The 17,465-nt window shown below is 41.9% G+C and overlaps 1 protein-coding gene across 1 annotated transcript in view; it reads left to right on the forward strand.

Moving 5' to 3' along the window:
- The window catches only part of LOC311038544 (contactin-associated protein-like 2), a gene marked incomplete at both ends in the record, with an annotated part of 156,534 nt that extends 142,901 nt beyond the window's left edge, over positions 1-13,633 (forward strand). Inside the window, 4 exons of the mRNA XM_084048117.1 lie at positions 3,505-3,598; positions 9,040-9,312; positions 12,013-12,084; positions 13,434-13,633. Of these exons, the coding sequence (XP_083904243.1) occupies positions 3,505-3,598; positions 9,040-9,312; positions 12,013-12,084; positions 13,434-13,633 (639 nt within the window). The remainder of the gene's footprint in view (positions 1-3,504; positions 3,599-9,039; positions 9,313-12,012; positions 12,085-13,433) is intronic.
- Between the last annotated feature and the right edge of the window lie 3,832 nt (positions 13,634-17,465).

The raw sequence follows: 17,465 nt of genomic DNA on the forward strand, positions 1-17,465 counted from the left end.
CACACACACACACACACACACACACACACACACACACACACACACACACACACACACACACACACATACACACACACACACACACACACACACACACACACACACACACACACACACACACACACACACAGAGAGAGAGACATCTGTAAGAATGTTTTCTGTGTAAACGTGCGTAAATGATGTCACCGTGTTTCTGTTGTGCAGTTGATGTGCTGCGGTGAACGGAACGCACTCGCGGTCTCGCAGTGAATGGAATCATGTGTCTCGGTGTTGCGGTGTTGCCATGTTCGCTTATTGTAAGCGCTTTATTGGCAATATTGGTGGTGTTGTGTTTTGGCGTTGGTTGTGAAAGCGCAGGTGGGTGTGGGGACGCGTTGTGAGCTTGTAGATCGGCTGTTTTCCAATAGGCAAGGTATATGTTAGCCTGGTAAACCCTCCCTCCGGAAATCTCATTTCAATTCGATTTCAGAAAGGAGTCTGGTCTGAAACGCCTTTCTCCAATAATCGCTCTGCTCGCCGAGCCGACGAGCCTATCAGCGTCGTCGCTCATTGTTCTGTGATTGACAGCGACAGTTGGCCAATCAGGTGGCGAGTTCGAGTGAGCCCGAATGAACCCGAGTGCAGCCTGAGAGCCGCCGAAAAAAGACGAACGGCAGCCATTGTTGTTTGTGCGAGTGCCTTCACTTCTTACTTTCAGTTTTATAACGCTTTCAAACTTCTTTTTTGAGGCACGGAATTTACTTATAAGATATCGTTTGGATAGAATTTAGTTGTTTAACTTCATATATGTGGTCAATTAATCATGACAGAGCCTATTTAAAAATATAAATTTAGAGAACCGGCAGGGGCGGGGAGTGACACGCATGTATCCCAATAAGGCAACCTATTTTCGGCATGGCCGTCCCAAAAGTCCCGTTGCGTCACATAGTCTGGAGCTCGTCAAATTGAACTGCTCATTGGCTGAAGGGGAAAAACGATCATTGGTTGAAGGGGTTGTCAGTCAACGGTATTACTCCCGCCCAACTCCAGCCCACAGCGATTATTGCAGAAAGGCGTTTCAGACCAGACTCCTTTCTGAAATCGAATTGAAATGAGATTTCCGGAGGGAGGGTTTACCAGGCTAGGTATATGTGTGAAGGCGCTTCGTTTGGCCTTCTTTTGATAGACCTCGTTGCTTGTAGGGTTCGTTTGGTTTGGCCTTGTTTACTGCTTGTTTCTCTCGCGAAACCTGGCAACGACGCATGCGCAGTTTGATCAAGAGTCCCCCCAACCAAAACCAACCAAGACTCCACCACCGTGAGGTTACTAGAATTATAGTAGGATACCTTTTACTTGACATTACACTTACACAATTATAGTGTCCCTATTTTTGGGCATATCATGGGTGAAGGAAGAAACCCTGGACAAGATCTGTGGATCTGGATCTTTGTAAAATCAACAGGATGTTGAATTTCTTATAGCATATTTTGAATGAGCTATTAATCTATATAGCAACTATTTTTGATTTCTCGCCCACCTTTGGAGTTACAATATCATAAGGCACAGTAACTGCACACACAACCCAAACCTCTACCAAAGTGTCCTTGTCCTTTGAGAGACACAAACAGCGTTCAGAGACAAAATAGAGGATCCTGAATGGGACATGTTGCTCTTCAATAATTGGTAAAGTAAAGTTGAACAAGGAGGTCTCCCCTCCTGGCTGTGTTCCTCTGTGGGACCTTTGTGTGGAGGCTATGACGATTGCTTGATTGATTGATTGATTGATTGATTGATTGATTGATTGATTGACAGGCAGTACAACAATAAAAAAACACACACAAAAGTTAAACATTCAACACTGAAACAACTGGACAAAACAATTATGCAACATAGATGTCTCTCACAGGGAGCTGCTAACAACCCTGTGGGGAGGAACACATTTGTCTAAGTCCAAATTGAATGGTCGTGGGAGCCATGTTTTTAGGTCAGCGTTAAACCTTAATGCTTAATGCTAAAATGTTCAGGGCTGTTGGTAGAGCATTCCATTGCGTTGTGGAATCAACACTCTCCTTACTAATAAGTAAATACGTCAAACCCAATATCACTGTTCTCCATCATCCCTCCAGCCACCATAGAAAACAAAACCCACAACACTGACACTCTGAGACTGAGCTTTTACACACAAATCTAATTAGACTGTGCCCTGATCAATCTCTCTCTCTCTCTCTCTCTCTCTCTCTCTCTCTCTCTCTCTCTCTCTCTCTCTTCCCACCCTCGTTATGCGACTGTGTGTGTGTGTGTGTGTGTGTGTGTGTGTGTGTGTGTGTGTGTGTGTGTGTGTGTGTGTGTGTGCGTGTGCGTGCGTGTGTGTGTGTGTGTGCTCGCATGCAGATAAATACAGAACAAGTGTGTAGGCGAGGTGGGTTTAAGACAATTCTCTTTATGGAAGGCTCTTGGTGACACAAACACATTAGCACGCACACGCACGCATGTACGTACACACACACACACACACACACACACACACACACACACACACACACACACACACACACACACACACACACACACACACACACACACACACACACACACACACACACACACACCTATTTACATACACACAAACACAAACATCACAAATTGTCAACCCTTCAGACCTGCTCTGCTCCCAATGCAGCAATTCAACAAAGCAACAAAAGTAAACTCCCCATCTCCACTTTCCTTTAATGAGTTCTAGATACCAGCACTGGTGGGATATGAACTGTTACTCTTCTTCACAACTCCCCCTGCAGTTTTTTTCCTCTTCTGTTTTTTCCCAAGGTTCAAGGTTGTTCTGTTTTTGTATGAAGAAGGTACAGTAGCGCACGCACATCCATGGCCCAGGTGCAGGACAATTAAGCAAACATATCATAAAACAGTCATCAGAGTCTGCACACTGGTGATGCTGAAAAAGCTCTGCTGTATTTTTATTGCGTCGTCAACGTCAAACTTCATCAGGACATATACGTACATGGGAATGGGCATACACACATACGTTCACCTTCTACACACTGATAGGCTGACCCCAGTAGGGCAAGTGAGGTCACAACAGTCAACTCAACTCATCAATTGGCTGGCTTTGCATACAAAGTACAAATAAATATAAACAGTGCAATAGCAATAAACATATTTACATTTAAGGTATCCCAAGAATAATACATTATATTTATATCAGGTACTCAAAAACAACAACAAGGGAATACAGTGACAAGTTATTCTGTTTTTGTTACATCTAAAAAAAGGTATACGTACAAGAAGAGTAAAACATGTTTATTTGACTTCCTTCAGACAATGTAGCAGCATTAGTAATAGTAACGACAACAACAACAATAATAATAATACTAATACAGATTTTTTGCTAATTCAGATGTGGTATTGCCTTTGATACTGTGTTTTACTTCTCTCTCTCTCTCTCTCTCTCTCTCTCTCTCTCTCTCTCTCTCTCTCTCTCTCTCTCTCTCTCTCTCTCTCTCTCTCTCTCAGTTGGATCATTATCCTCCAGTCATCTATTCTCTCCCAGACTCCTCAGACTCACAGTTCAACCTGGTCAAGAATCTGTTCCTGGGGAGAGTGTTTGGTGAGTGACAGCTTCACAACCTTTTAAAAACCTATTAGTTGTAGACATGTTCCACCTGAATGCTCACACAGACCCTGAATGAAACACCAAAAAGAGAACTTTAACTCTCAAACTGTAAACACCGACAGACATGTTTCACTCAGCCTCTGAATGTGACACCAACATGATTTACTGTTTTTTTGTTTGTTTTCTGACACTACTGTACTGCATAAAAGAGCACTTAGATAGGTTCATAGGTCCGGAATGTGTAGTACGCACCCCATCCAGTTATTACACTGGCCCGTGCCGCAGTCCAAAGAAAGAGAAAGGAAGGAAACAAGAGAAAACCCACAGGACAAGACATAGAAGACTAGACTAGGACAACAAGAACTCAGTCACACTAAAACTATGCGTGCACCCACAACCCACAAAACAAAAAGTGAACCTAGGAGTCCTCTACAGCAGTGGTTCTCAAACTTTTTCATGTCAATGACCCACGGACCCCATTTGAAAAGATATGCCAAAGAACCCCATAAGAGAAGATTTGTATGGCTCTAGCAGTCAATTCTTAACCATTTTAATTTCAAGGACCCCCATTTTGACATCCATTAGGTCACGGACCCCAATTTAATGGCATTTATATCTCTTAGACCCCAATTGATATTGTAAAATCGATGTTAATTTAACTCTGAGAGTGTACAAATGGACCCGTTAGGGTCCATTTGGTTCCATTTGTACACTCTCAGAGTTACAGAGCCATAAGGGTCCATTTGGTTCCTAACTATCTATCATTTAGCTGGGGACCCCCTGGAACTCCTTCAAGGACCCCTGGGGGTCCCTAGACCCCACTTTGAGAACCAATGCTCTACAGTGAAGTGGGTCTTAAAGGAGGAGTTCACCCAAAAAATGATTTATTTTCTATCAATTGCACACCCCATGAAGCCTTGAATACATGAATTTATTTAGTTTTTTGTCGCATTCCTAAGCCAATAATTTGATGCCCGGGTGTATTTCCGGTAGGAGACACAAAGAATCTACTTTGTGTCTCCTACCGGATACATTAGCCGGTAGGAGACAGGAATCAAATTATTAGCTTAGGAATGCCACAAAAACACAAATAAATCCATGGATTCAAGGCTTCATGGGGTGTGCAATTGATAGAAAATAAGTCATTTTTTGGGTGAACTACTCCTTTAAGCATGTTTTTAAAAGTCCCTATGGTGAGGGCAGCTTTGATCCTCAAAGGGAGTTTGTTCCGCTGCCAACACAGCAAAGGCACGGTCGCCCGTCGTTACCGTGCTAGACCGTGGAGTAGAGGTCGTCGGGTTAGGCATGTAACCCGAAATACCCGGGATCCGACCCGTACCCGGCTCGGTCACGGGTCCATTCACAAGAAGTGACTCCGGGTCCGGGTCGGAGCCGGTACAGTCCGTCTCGGGTCTCGGTTCTCAGACTGTGAAATGCACGGTTCCACTAATACCCGAGTTGACCCGGCGAGCGGGTTTCTCGGGGCTCAGACTGTGAAATGCACGGTTCCACTAATACCCGAGTGGAGGGAGGGAGGTCGCTCAGAAGAAGACAGACTGGCAGTGACCCAGTCAATGACTGGCTGCTATTTATATTATCATATCACTACATAATGTTATATCATTGACCTAAATGGCGATATATTAACAAGGATAGGATGATTAAAACATATGTCTGTATTAGCCTTGATGATCGTCTTTCTTGACCGAAGGCTCTGTCTGTAAATAACTTTGGACAGGTGGAAAACTTTAGTTAAACTTGCAGAGTGGCGCATTACTTTACCTGAGTTACATCTTCTGATAGTTGTACTTGAATGTTGACATGAAATAATAATCCTGTTTAGTGTTTCACAACCACGAGCAAAGACTACAGCTCAATATTAACGGCCCTGATCATCAACACACACGTTGAAAGTCTAGGACAAAGATACCAAGGATTCGACAGTGACGTCACTATGCAACAAGGAAGTAGCGACGGACGCTATGCCATGTTGTTTTAAAAATAGCAAGGATTCTTCGGCGATCTGATATGACATCACGACCAATCCTTGGACATATTTTACCCACTCATTTATATACACCAGTTATATCAAATATTGTCGATTAACGTAACGCTTTGGTTAATGGTTAAAATGGTAAAATAGTCGAGTTAATATCATAGCATGTTGTTACCGGTATACTCTGCAAAGCACAATGGAAACTCCAAAGCCAATTATAATGTTAAACAACATTAAATGTGGTTTAACATTAGACATTTACGTGGATTATAGTTGGCAATGAAGAAGGATTACAAACATCTAGAACGTGGATTTATTTTTGTATAGCTGTCCAATGAGCATTGACTGGGATTATACATCACAACCACGGAGGCTACGTTAACATTTAGGTAAGAAAGTATGAAACAAATCTTATTTAATGCTGGACAACTTGTACTAATGACGTTGGCAAACAATTTTGCGTTCGGGTTTTTCGGAGGCTCGGGTTGTGTACGGGTTCGGTTCTTGTATATCACGGTTCTATACGGGTCGGTTTCCGACAGCTCTCGGTGCTGTTCGGGTCCGGTTCTCAATTTCTAATAATGGCCCGGGTCCATTCGGTCACGGGTATTTTTTTCGCGGGTCCATTCGGGTATCGGTCCTTCATATTTGGACCATAGGCCGGGTCCATTCGGTTCCGGGTAAACATTTCACGGGTCCATTTGGGTTCGGGTATTTATATTTGACCCGTGAAGACCTCTACCGTGGAGTCTTCATGTACAGCTGACTGTCACATCTGAGTGACCTGGAGCTGGGACATTGGTCTATAGAGTTCCACAACATAGGGAGGCGCAAGACCGTTATGGGCTTTGAACACAAAACAAGATCATCTTAAATGTCACTCTACGCTTCGCTTGGAGCCAGTGGAGAGAGACGAGGACCGGTGAGATGTGCTCTCTTAGCATGGTACCTGCATAGACTGTAAAAAGAAATGGACAGCGTTACGCCACCATACTCTACAGACTGTAAATGAAGCCTATGTTTCAGCAATTTCAAATCCGCCATCTTTCTATATCGCGTCATATCCTGTGCAACCGTAAATGAATGCTATTGGTTGTGTAGCTTGTCAATCAAATCATCCCGCCCCTCCTAGAGCATACCCTACTTTATCATCAATGTTAAAATAAATGGGACCATAATTTACCAAAACACATGTCATGGTGATTGAAAGAAGACTTTAAACTAGCGACTGAAAGCATATAGTATTTATGACAGTGTTTATTAAGGTAAGAAAATCAAGTCTAAAGTTCGTCTAAAACCCACCCACTTGCATTGAGAGTTATTTCTTCTGACACGAGCAGGTGTAAAACAGCGAAACTACAGGCCATTCATATGAACCGTCACCTCCTATATAGACTCGATTTCAAAGGCGAATGCTGGGCCCTTGGGTACCTGTCACAAGCCTGGCAGCAGCATTAGCATGAGGACAACTCTCAACAGGTCACTGGAGGAGAGGAAGGGCTCGATCTTTGCGATGGTGCGCAACTCACCCACAGTGGAAAAAATAGAGATGAGCTTGTAATGATGTATACTGTCCACTAGATGGTACCAGAGGATTGCGTGATACTGGTATTGAAATCCAAGCCAGCCACATCCACCTACATTATGCCTGTGTGTGTGTGTGTGTGTGTGCGTGCGTGTGCGTGCGTGTGCGCATGTGTGCATGCGTGTGTGTGGGTGTGCGTGCGTGCGTTGGGGCAATATATGAAAATTACTTTTAGTTTCAAATACAATTAAAATGTCTAAATGTCATGATTTGTTGTATTTTAATGAATTCCAGTCAATGTAATAATAGTTAAATTAAACTATAGGCTTAATTTGTCTGGAATCTCCCTTCTTTGCGAACCAGTGTGCCTGAAAGAAAGAACCAGAGCCAGAGATAAAGAGAGGGGTCACACAGATACTACTAGACCATTAGACAGGTGGCTTGCAGCCAACTGCTTTCCAATGTCATTTAACCTTTAACCGATGTAATGACATCATTTGGAGCCATAGTGATGTCGTCTTACAGTTCTGATTTGATTTGTTTCACTTCAAATTACATTTTCCCCTTGAAGGCACATAGCTTGAATGTCATTGATGATGACATGATACATATCCCAGCTCTCGAGATACATTCAAATGGTGCATGGACACACGCATGCACAAATATGCATGCACGCTCGCGTGTGTCTGCCTGTCTTAAAGTCTAAGACAATCAACTTTTGTAGTGCAGTGACGGTTCTGATAAATTGGCTATAACATGTTTACTAATAGCTCATATTTGTAAAAGTTCACTCCTCAGTTTGACTATGTGGTCAACACACGCTGACACTCTGCACCTTAATCCCATGTACAACGTGCTGATTTGTATTATTCTCGCTTAACTAACGTCCATAGCATGTACAGTATACTGTATATCTGCTGCTGTACTCACACACATTATGCCTTACCTCATGTACTGTGTGTAAATATGTAGATCAGTTTTTATTGATCTCTCCCTCTCTTCCTCTTGACACCTGTAAACCAGTGATATGACAATAAAGTTCATTCTGATTCTGATTCTTTGCATTCCTGGGTAACTACTAGCATGACAATAAATTCATATCAGCAGCAAGTGTAACCATCTATTACCACTGGCCAGTGGCCACTGGCTGGTATTTGTAGCATGAGTTCACATCTGAATTGGGAAAGAGCTCAATTGATTGTGTCCTTTGAGAATGAATCAGTGTTGATTTTGACAGCAAATTTTTATTGAGTTTTAGTCATAGTCTTTTGAATAAAATTCCATTTAGTTTTAGTCATCTGAAATGTTTTAATTTTTGTCTAGTTTTAGTCGACTAAATATAAGATTATAGTCGACTAAATCTACAGTTGATTTAGTTGACTAAAATGGCCGTGATGGCGTTGTAATGGCTGATTTTACACTTGGTTGCATGCTGAAAATAGCCGATCTACAAGCTCACAACGCGTTGCAGCGCGACGCGTTGTGAGCTTGTAGATCGGCTATTTTCAGAGCGCAACAAAACATAAAATGACTTGTCTTTTAGTTCTACTGGATCTCTGCTCCACTAGACCCTCCCTAACATTTTAGTCTAGTTTTTATTTGTTGACGAAATTGTCAATATATTTAGTCTTAGTTTTAGTCATCGTAGCCTAGTTTTTATTTAGTTCTTATTTAGTTTTTGTCACTGAAAATTTTTCGTCACAGTTCAGTTTTAGTTGACGAAATCAACACTGGAATGAATAGGATAACATTATACAGATGTAGGGGCACAATATAATGTTGATTGTTCATAATGACATATTTCTTACTTCATAAATGACAGAACTGTGGTGACCATAGTGATGTCACGTTGCAGCAACAAGTCTCTTATCAGTTCTGATGTTTTTTTTTGTTTGTTTTTTGTCTCACTTTCAGAGACCGGCCCCATGGACCCAGTGCTCATAGAGCGTTTCAACACCCCAGGGTTCATCGGTTGTCTTTCGCGAGTGCAGTTCAACGGAGTAGCGCCCCTCAAGTCTGCCCTGAGAAACCCTGTGCATCCCCAGACCCCGCCCACAGTCTCACAGCCAGCGGCAGCCTCGCCCGTGTCCTTCCAGGGTAAACTAGTAGAGTCCAACTGTGGGGCGTCGCCTCTCACCATCCCACCTATGTCTGCTGCCACGGACCCCTGGCATCTGGACAACACAGGTACTGTACACCTGACTAACTGCTAAAAGCAGAATCTGTCGCCGCTACATGTAATGTTGTTGTTATACAGTAGTAGGAATAAACACAGGAGCAACCGGATGGAGAGGACTGAAAAGGGGAGGGGCCATACCCGAGTTCAATCAGTTTAATCAGTAATTAGTGTGTCGTCGATGGTTCTTTTATGACTTAAAATAGGGACGCAGCAGGTTGAAATTGGTTAGATCTGTCTGTAGGTTTTATAAATATTTACAAAGTATCCTGGACTGCTGGCCTAGAGGTCCGGGCACCTAAGTTACAATGTAGCCTGACAGCGTGTTGCCGGTTCGAGTCCCGATCCTGGCGGCCTTTGCTGCGTGTCAGTCCCCAAATCTCTCTCTCCCCGTTCTACCTACTGAACTATCAATAAAGGCATAAAAAGCCACCCAAAAAAGAAAAAATCACACCCTGTGTGAAGGTAGCGGCGCATTTGATACATTTTGTCATCGATATGTGTTTATAATGTGTTTATAGCCACGTGTCACGTGAAGCTTGACCAATCACTTTGTTGACGTGTCTGACCAATCAGAGCGTTGACGTGTCTGACCAATCAGAGCGTTGACGTGTCTGACCAATCAGAACCTCGACGGGCCTGACCAATCAGAACGTTGACGGACCTGACCAATCAGAACCTTGGCGGGCCTGACCAATCAGAACGTTGACAGACCTGACCAATCAGAACGTTGACGGAAAAGCCAGGTATAGAGCAGGGCGCCAGCACCGCTAAAAATCACACCCTGTGTGAAGGTAGCGGCGCCTTTGATACATTATGTCATCGATATGTGTTTATAATGTGTTTATAGCCATGTGTCACGTGAAGCTTGACCAATCACTTTGTTGACGGGTCTGACCAATCAGAGCGTTGACGGGTCTGACCAATCAGAGCGTTGACGGGTCTGACCAATCAGAGCGTTGACGGGTCTGACCAATCAGAACGTTGACGGGTCTGACCAATCAGAGCGTTGACGGGTCTGACAAAAACAGATCGTTGACGGGTCTGACCAATCAGAGCGTTGACGGGTCTGACCAATCAGAGCGTTGACGGGTCTGACCAATCAGAACGTTGACGGTGAACACGGACAAAGTCAGGTATAGAGCAGGATCCGCTCTATACCTAAAGGTAAAAATCTTTAAAAAAAACAAAGGAAAAGTATTAAAAAGAGCTTGTGACTAAATAACTGCAATAGGACCCATTGGAATATTGTTTATTGTTTTTCCATTTTAAGTTTTCCTCCCGACAATGTTAATATTTACAAGCTCACAACGCATCGCGGCGCGTTGTGAGCTTGGAGATGTGCTATTTTCAAACATTTTAGTACTTTTACTTTTGGTACTTTAAGTACATTTTGATACCAATACTTTTGTACTTTTACTCAAGTAAATTTTGAATTCTGGACTTTTACTTGTAACAGAGTATGTAGAAGCTACATTGCAGTATTGGTACTTTTACTTAAGTAAAACATTTGAGTTATTTTCACACCACTGCTGAGTTGTGGCTGGAAAATCTGTTTGATCTCTGTGGCTTCGTTATCTTGCTTGTTGTGCATCCACAGATCCCTTGTTGCTCACATCTACTGAACTTTTGATGTTATACTTTTTATGATGCACTGTGAATAGTGTTGCCGTTGGTTGTTTACCTCGCATGCAGTGCTCTCATGAAAAATTAAATGCCACAAGATTGAGAGGCGAATGAGAGGCAGACCTAATGACTTGTAAACGTTTGATCAGTCTTCCGCAGAAGTTTACTTAATACTAAAGTAGAATTAACTGCAAAGCTTCAGTGAAGCAATTCATAATCGTATAACCGAACCATCATGGTACATCGATCCAGGTTTCCTCATATCAATGTAATATCATTAACTCATTCACTGCCAGAATAAATAAATACATAAATCATTAAATCATCACCACTGCCAGCGATATTTCGATTTTCTTATACCTTTTCAAGTGGTCACAGAATATGTATCTCCACTATGATCAGTCCCCTGATGGTTGCTAATAACGGAGGGTTTCACTGTGCTTCCGCGAAAGAAAAACAAAATGATGTCACTGTGACCTCCCGTTGAAATGTCTCGTCAAAAATACATAGTAAAACACAGGAGCCGAGATACAGGCGATTTCCCAAAGACTTTAAACAGGAAGTAGATGGAGTAGTACATCTTGGGATCACGTTATCTCTGTGTTGTTAACACATTGGTTAACCATAACAGTTAACCATAAAGGTTCCCCCTCGAGTAGCAAACAGATCATTTGTAGCCACCAACATGCCAACAGCTGGGTTATTGTATTTTGAGCAGCATTGGTGAGGAGGCAGGTGTCTGGAAGTCAGGCAGGGTATGAGTGAGTTTCATAATGCCTAAAATGTTATCTGTGGGATGTATTTAGTGAGCCAAAAGCATTGTTGTATTGTTTTTGTTAACTGCAAGCTTTTATATCAGAGTCCTCCTATAATGTCCTCCTATAATGTCCTCCTACATCAGGGTCGATTTTGTGGACCTGAATTGTGACCTTGACCTTTAAACTCTTCGTCCCAAAAGTTAATCCGCTAATTGGGGCAGCCTACTGATCATTCCAATAAGGTTTCCATGAAAATCGGTGCATTTGTTTCAGTTATTTTGTATGATTTCTCCATATACAGCATATCCAATCTCTTTGTGTGTCTAGATGCAGAGTTCCCCTTCAATGAGGAGAGAGTGATTCCTGATGGTGTCAACAGGAACTCTGCAATCATTGGCGGTACAGTGTGCTTTTATTATTTAATAATAATTATATTCTGTATTTGTATGTATAGCACCTGATAGGTGTGCAAAACTATTTATTTTGTGGACAATATTGATATGTAGATCTAACCAGTCAAATTCATATTTTAGTGTCATATTTTAGCCTAACTCCATACTTGTCGTCTCACTGTCAACCTGACATGTTTCACCCATAACTCAGGGCCCTGGTGTTCAAGCTGATATCAGGATGCCTGCTCTATTGTCTGATAACATATGTTCTCTACAGGAAGAAAAAACATTCTGTAAAATAGTAATGAAGTGAGACGAATACAAACAATAAACAAAAATAAGAATACAATAAAATATTAAATTAAGTAGTGAGGAGCCCTGGTGCTTAAGGCCCCTGTCACCTTTTGCCTTCAGTCTATACCAGGTTTAAAAGTAAGTAGTCTACTTTAAAACGATACGGTAATCACTGAAAGGAGGCTAAAACTGGGGTTTTCTTCCCTTTATGGAAAAACAAAACAAACAAATGCTGGGTTTTGGGGGATTTGTCGTTGGAAATGTTCACCAGACGCCAGTATAAGGAATTGTATCTTGATCAGATAAAATTAAGTGTGGAGATAACAATTACAAATATCTCCAAGCTGGTAAAAACAAGACTGTACAACTATATTAACCTGTGTACTAAAACTTAGATCACTGTCCAGAAACACCCCTTTTTGTTGGCAGACTTTACGTTTGGAACTAAAATACCACAGTGTTATTGAATCAAGGACGTAGAGGAGGAAGGGATAATTAAAAATACTTCTGATTCATTGGTAGTTGTATGTAATTTTGAGCAATCTAAAATTGTATGTACCAGAATCAGAATTTATACGAGATATAAATGCATAAGAGCTGTTTCTGAACTGTGGCAAGCTCAGGCAAGGTTTTTACTGTTCAGGTGGTCACAACATCGATTAAACACAACATTCTCCCAAAAAATTATAACAAGACTATGCTATCTGTTTTCTCTGATTTGTCTCACAGAATCTGGCAACACTGCTAATGGCTCCCCATTGGCTTAGACCTGTTGCTTATTTCTCTCGCAGAATCTGGCAACACTGCCATAGAGGCGAGAGGCGTGTCTAGTACCATAGCTTGGGAGTTCAGAGTATGGGGAAGTATCCCCATTGGCTTAAAGAGCAGCCTATGATGAAAAAGTGTCTAGAAAGTGTTGACCTGACTCAGTCTCTTCTTAGACCAGCGTGCTTTGCAAGCTGGTAAAAATGGGAGTTTGGAGACAGGTGAAAAAAGACTATACATTTCCTGTCCCTTTGTCAGTCTTTGTTTATCTATGTTTGGTTGCTGTCCCCTCTGCAGGCATTATCGCGGTGGTGATTTTCAGCATTCTGTGCACTCTGGTGGTCCTGATTCGCTACATGTTCCGCCACAAAGGCACCTACCACACCAACGAGAACAAGGGCAGAGGAGACTCTGGTGGAGAGTCTGCCGACACGGCCATCATCGGCACCGACAACCCAGACACCATCAACGAAGCAAGGAAAGAGTGGTTCATTTAATGGCCACCTGTGACAACCCAGATACCATCAACGAATCAAAGAGAGAGTGGTTCATTAACAGTCAATCGTGACACATCAGGACATGGTTTTGCTTGGGGGCGGGGGTGGGGGGGTGTACAGAGATCAGGTACTTTTTTTTTTCAATCAACGCTATTGAGAGTGAAAAGTTGTTATTCAGAGGGAGGAATGCTGAGATGAGAAACTATATGTATGTACAAACTAATCTAAAGAGCGTGAACATATTTGTATTGTTTGGGAGTTTTAAGGAGTTCTTTGAATACTGTATATGACAAATAATTATAACTTCTGGGTTGTGTGCTAGCACATATTTATCACCAGTCTCCGTTGGATCTTCATTTTATTTAAAAGAGAATATAATATACATCAAACATTGAAGCACAATAAAATGAAAATGCCAAATGATTTCTTGATTAAGAACAGTATGCCAGCTCCAGTATCCATCACATTCAGCGTTAGTTCTTCATCCACTTATACTGTGGTCGTCTAGAGTTGGATATGGATGTTAAATGTGACTGTGTAAATACAATGTTGTGTTATTTTCTCTTTTTGTTACCGCCACTCAGTCCAATGCAACATTCATGACACATTTCAGATCTATCATGTTCCCTGCCTTTATAAATAATATTTGTACATACATTTTTTGTATTATGTCTGAAATGGAGTTTATATTTGATGACATTCCATTGTATCCATATGGGAAATTATGTCATGACATAATATTGTTGAGTTGAAATTGCTCAGCATGGCAGCTTCCTTTTCTTTTGACATGAGTGACTGCATTCTGCATTTATTGTTTGTTTCAGAAGTTTGCATACACTCTTTTACTCTGAGTTATGTAACTTTTTTCCCGTGCATGTGCAGTACATCGTAGTTCTAGTTGAAGTTGAAAAGTGTGCGTGCGTGCGTTCTTGAGTGTGTGTGTGTGTGTGTGTGTGTGTGTGTGTGTGTGTGCGCGTGCGTGCGTGCATGTGTGTGTGGTGCAGGTGTTATACATTTCAGGTATCAGTCACACCTTATTTGCAAACGCTAATTTGTTTGAGTCAGACTGCATGTAGGCATCTGATGATGTACTGTATGGTTTTATCCCCCCTTTTTTTAAATGGGGGTTGTCTACTTAAATGACAGTATCTGGATTGTCCCACTACAGTAAAATCCATGCACCCATTTAACGTTCCAAGCAGCTTTCAAGCAACTTCCCTGTAGTTCTCCATGACCACAGCATAGCCCGTACTCCTACAATAGACCAATTATTTGTTGCCAGACCCAGGGGGTCGGCCTACATGAGGCTTTGTCTGTCCCTCTTTCGTCCCTCTTTTGTCCCTCTTTTCCTCTTTTCTGTCCCTCTTTTCCTCTTTTCTGTCCCTCTTTTCCTCTGCACACACGTCATGCAAAGTCCGGCCATTCAGATTTCAACCACTAGGGGTCTGGCAGTACCAGGTCTCCTGGTTCTAGTTTACCAACATTGAGACTGTATGCACAGGTGATTGTTTCATGCAATCAATTCTCAACCTGTTGTTTTGGGGTGCGCTGGTTTCAGCGCACCCCAACCTCCTCTTGTGTGTTGGCTAGTGCTGCGCGCCCTAGCGAGACCTGACAGAATGGGTTTCATTTGCAACCAGTATGACGCTTGCAACGTCGTCTGTTAAGGGGTTTATTAGACAGACCGGAAGATTGCTTCCGATTCCAAGCATGTCCTGCACTCTGACTGCCAGTTGTCCTAAGACACTTCACACAGTGCAGCTCAATAGATAAACGTTTGTTTTACCCCTGTCCATAGAGCTTAATGAAAACAATTGGTTATTGATGGGAAAGGCCCATAGACAATGTTATGTTCAACATCTGGCATTGTACATTTAATTTGACCTTTTTATTTCTATTTCTTGTCCTGTATGAAATGTATGTTATGGAATGTTGTATGTTCGATACAGTAGACACTGTGTGTCAAATATCCTTCTGGACAATAAAGCTCATCTTATCTTAAATTATTTTATGTTGTATGGAGAGTGGAGAGTTGTATGCTTTAACCAGTGGTGGATGAAGTACAAACCCCATTACTTGACTCAAAGTATTGGTACTCCTGCGGTCAAATATTACTCCACTTACAAGTGATACCATTATTGAGTTAAAGTGCTAGAGTACTTGCTTCTAAAAATACTATAGTATTCATAAGTACATTTTGTTTTCAATATGGTGTGTTTGTGCATGTGAGCGTGTGTGTGTGCGTGAGTGTGAGTGTGTGATTACATGCACTCTGTTTTTAAAGGTGAAATTAGTGTACTGTACTTCTGCAGTCAATGTTAACAATTTGTTGGGAATGACTTCTACAGTGCTGTCCATCTCAAATTAGGTGGAACAGATCTGGAGATCCCTAGAGGTGACAGGTCAGAATTCTCAGCCTGGTCAAACTATCCAAACTTCCCTTGTGGTTAGAGTGTCCTCCCTGAGATTCTGAGGTCGGGGTTCAATCCCCTGTACGGGCCATACCAAAGACTATAAAAACGGGACCCAATTGTGGGTGGACGGTGGATGGTGTGGGCGTCACAAACTTAACATGCCCGTGAGACTATTATGGCGCGCAGTTATATAAACCTTGCTGGTGTTACTGATGCATTCCCAACTTGCATCATTCCAGACTTATGTGTTTCCCAAGTAGGCCGGTGCCCAAAGAGCGGTCTACAGTAGTTTTAACTGAGTTGTTATGACTACAGAATAAAACAAAACCCATTACCTTCTACAAGGAGCCATGACTCGATAGTCATAGTGTGCGTTAGTTGGTAGACTGTTTCAATTTTGGCTGCAAACATTTATGTTTTGTTTATTCCAATTATGTTTGCAGGTGTCACTGATATGTAATTACGTGTGAAAGCTCCAAGTATTTAATTGTTGTGTTTTCTTAAAAAATGTTTTCTTTTTTAATCTCTGACAGGCCTGAACAGGCAGGGATTATGTTTTTGCCCTGTCCGTCCATCTGTCTGTCTGTGAGCAGCTAATTTCGGGCACCGCTGTTTTGAAGAAAACACAAAATGCCTGGGCCACTCTGAAATTGACCGATATGGGGCGTTGTGTTATGATCCAAGGACTCCAGGGAAGTGAAACATTTTGATTGTACGACCTACGGTTCAAGAGTTATAGGCCAAAACCTGAAGTGGCCTACTATATTTGGGGCAGAGGTTCGTCCATCGGTGCCCGAGATTAGCTGCTCACAGATGGGCAGACAGATGGACTCACAAGATCGAAAACATAATCCCTCGCCTTCGGCCACTCCGGTCTGGCGGCGATAACAACCACATGACATTATAAATGTACTATTCATTGCATGACTGGTTGATTTCTATGTACGTAAAAATATATTATAATAATCAAATACAAAATATTGTACATCATGCTATGTAGTTCTGGGTCCGCCTTCACACTCTGAAGCCCATATAAAACATATTTACAAAGTCTAAATATTATCATAATTACATATGGAGGGCCCGGCCCATAGAGATCCATGAACTCTCCAAAGTTGGTGTGTCCTAAATGACTGACAGAACTGGCCTCCAAGTACTGTGCACTAATTACTCTTGACAACAGGTATCACTACACTAACCTGAAAAATGGCCTATATGAGATTAAGCTAACTAGATCAGGGGTTCACAAACTTTTTTATACCACGACCCCATTTTATGGGGAATATTTTTTTGCCGACCCCACGCTTTATTTATAGTGCTATTTCAAAGTGAAATGGAAATAAAGAATATCTGAAGATAAAAGGATACATTGCTGGCCTTATATATGAATATTTATTAGAACATGAAATTACAGCAGT

The sequence above is a fragment of the Gymnoscopelus microlampas genome (genome assembly GCF_963454915.1).
Source record: "Gymnoscopelus microlampas genome assembly, chromosome: 22".
NCBI classification, from domain to species: Eukaryota; Metazoa; Chordata; class Actinopteri; order Myctophiformes; family Myctophidae; genus Gymnoscopelus; species Gymnoscopelus microlampas.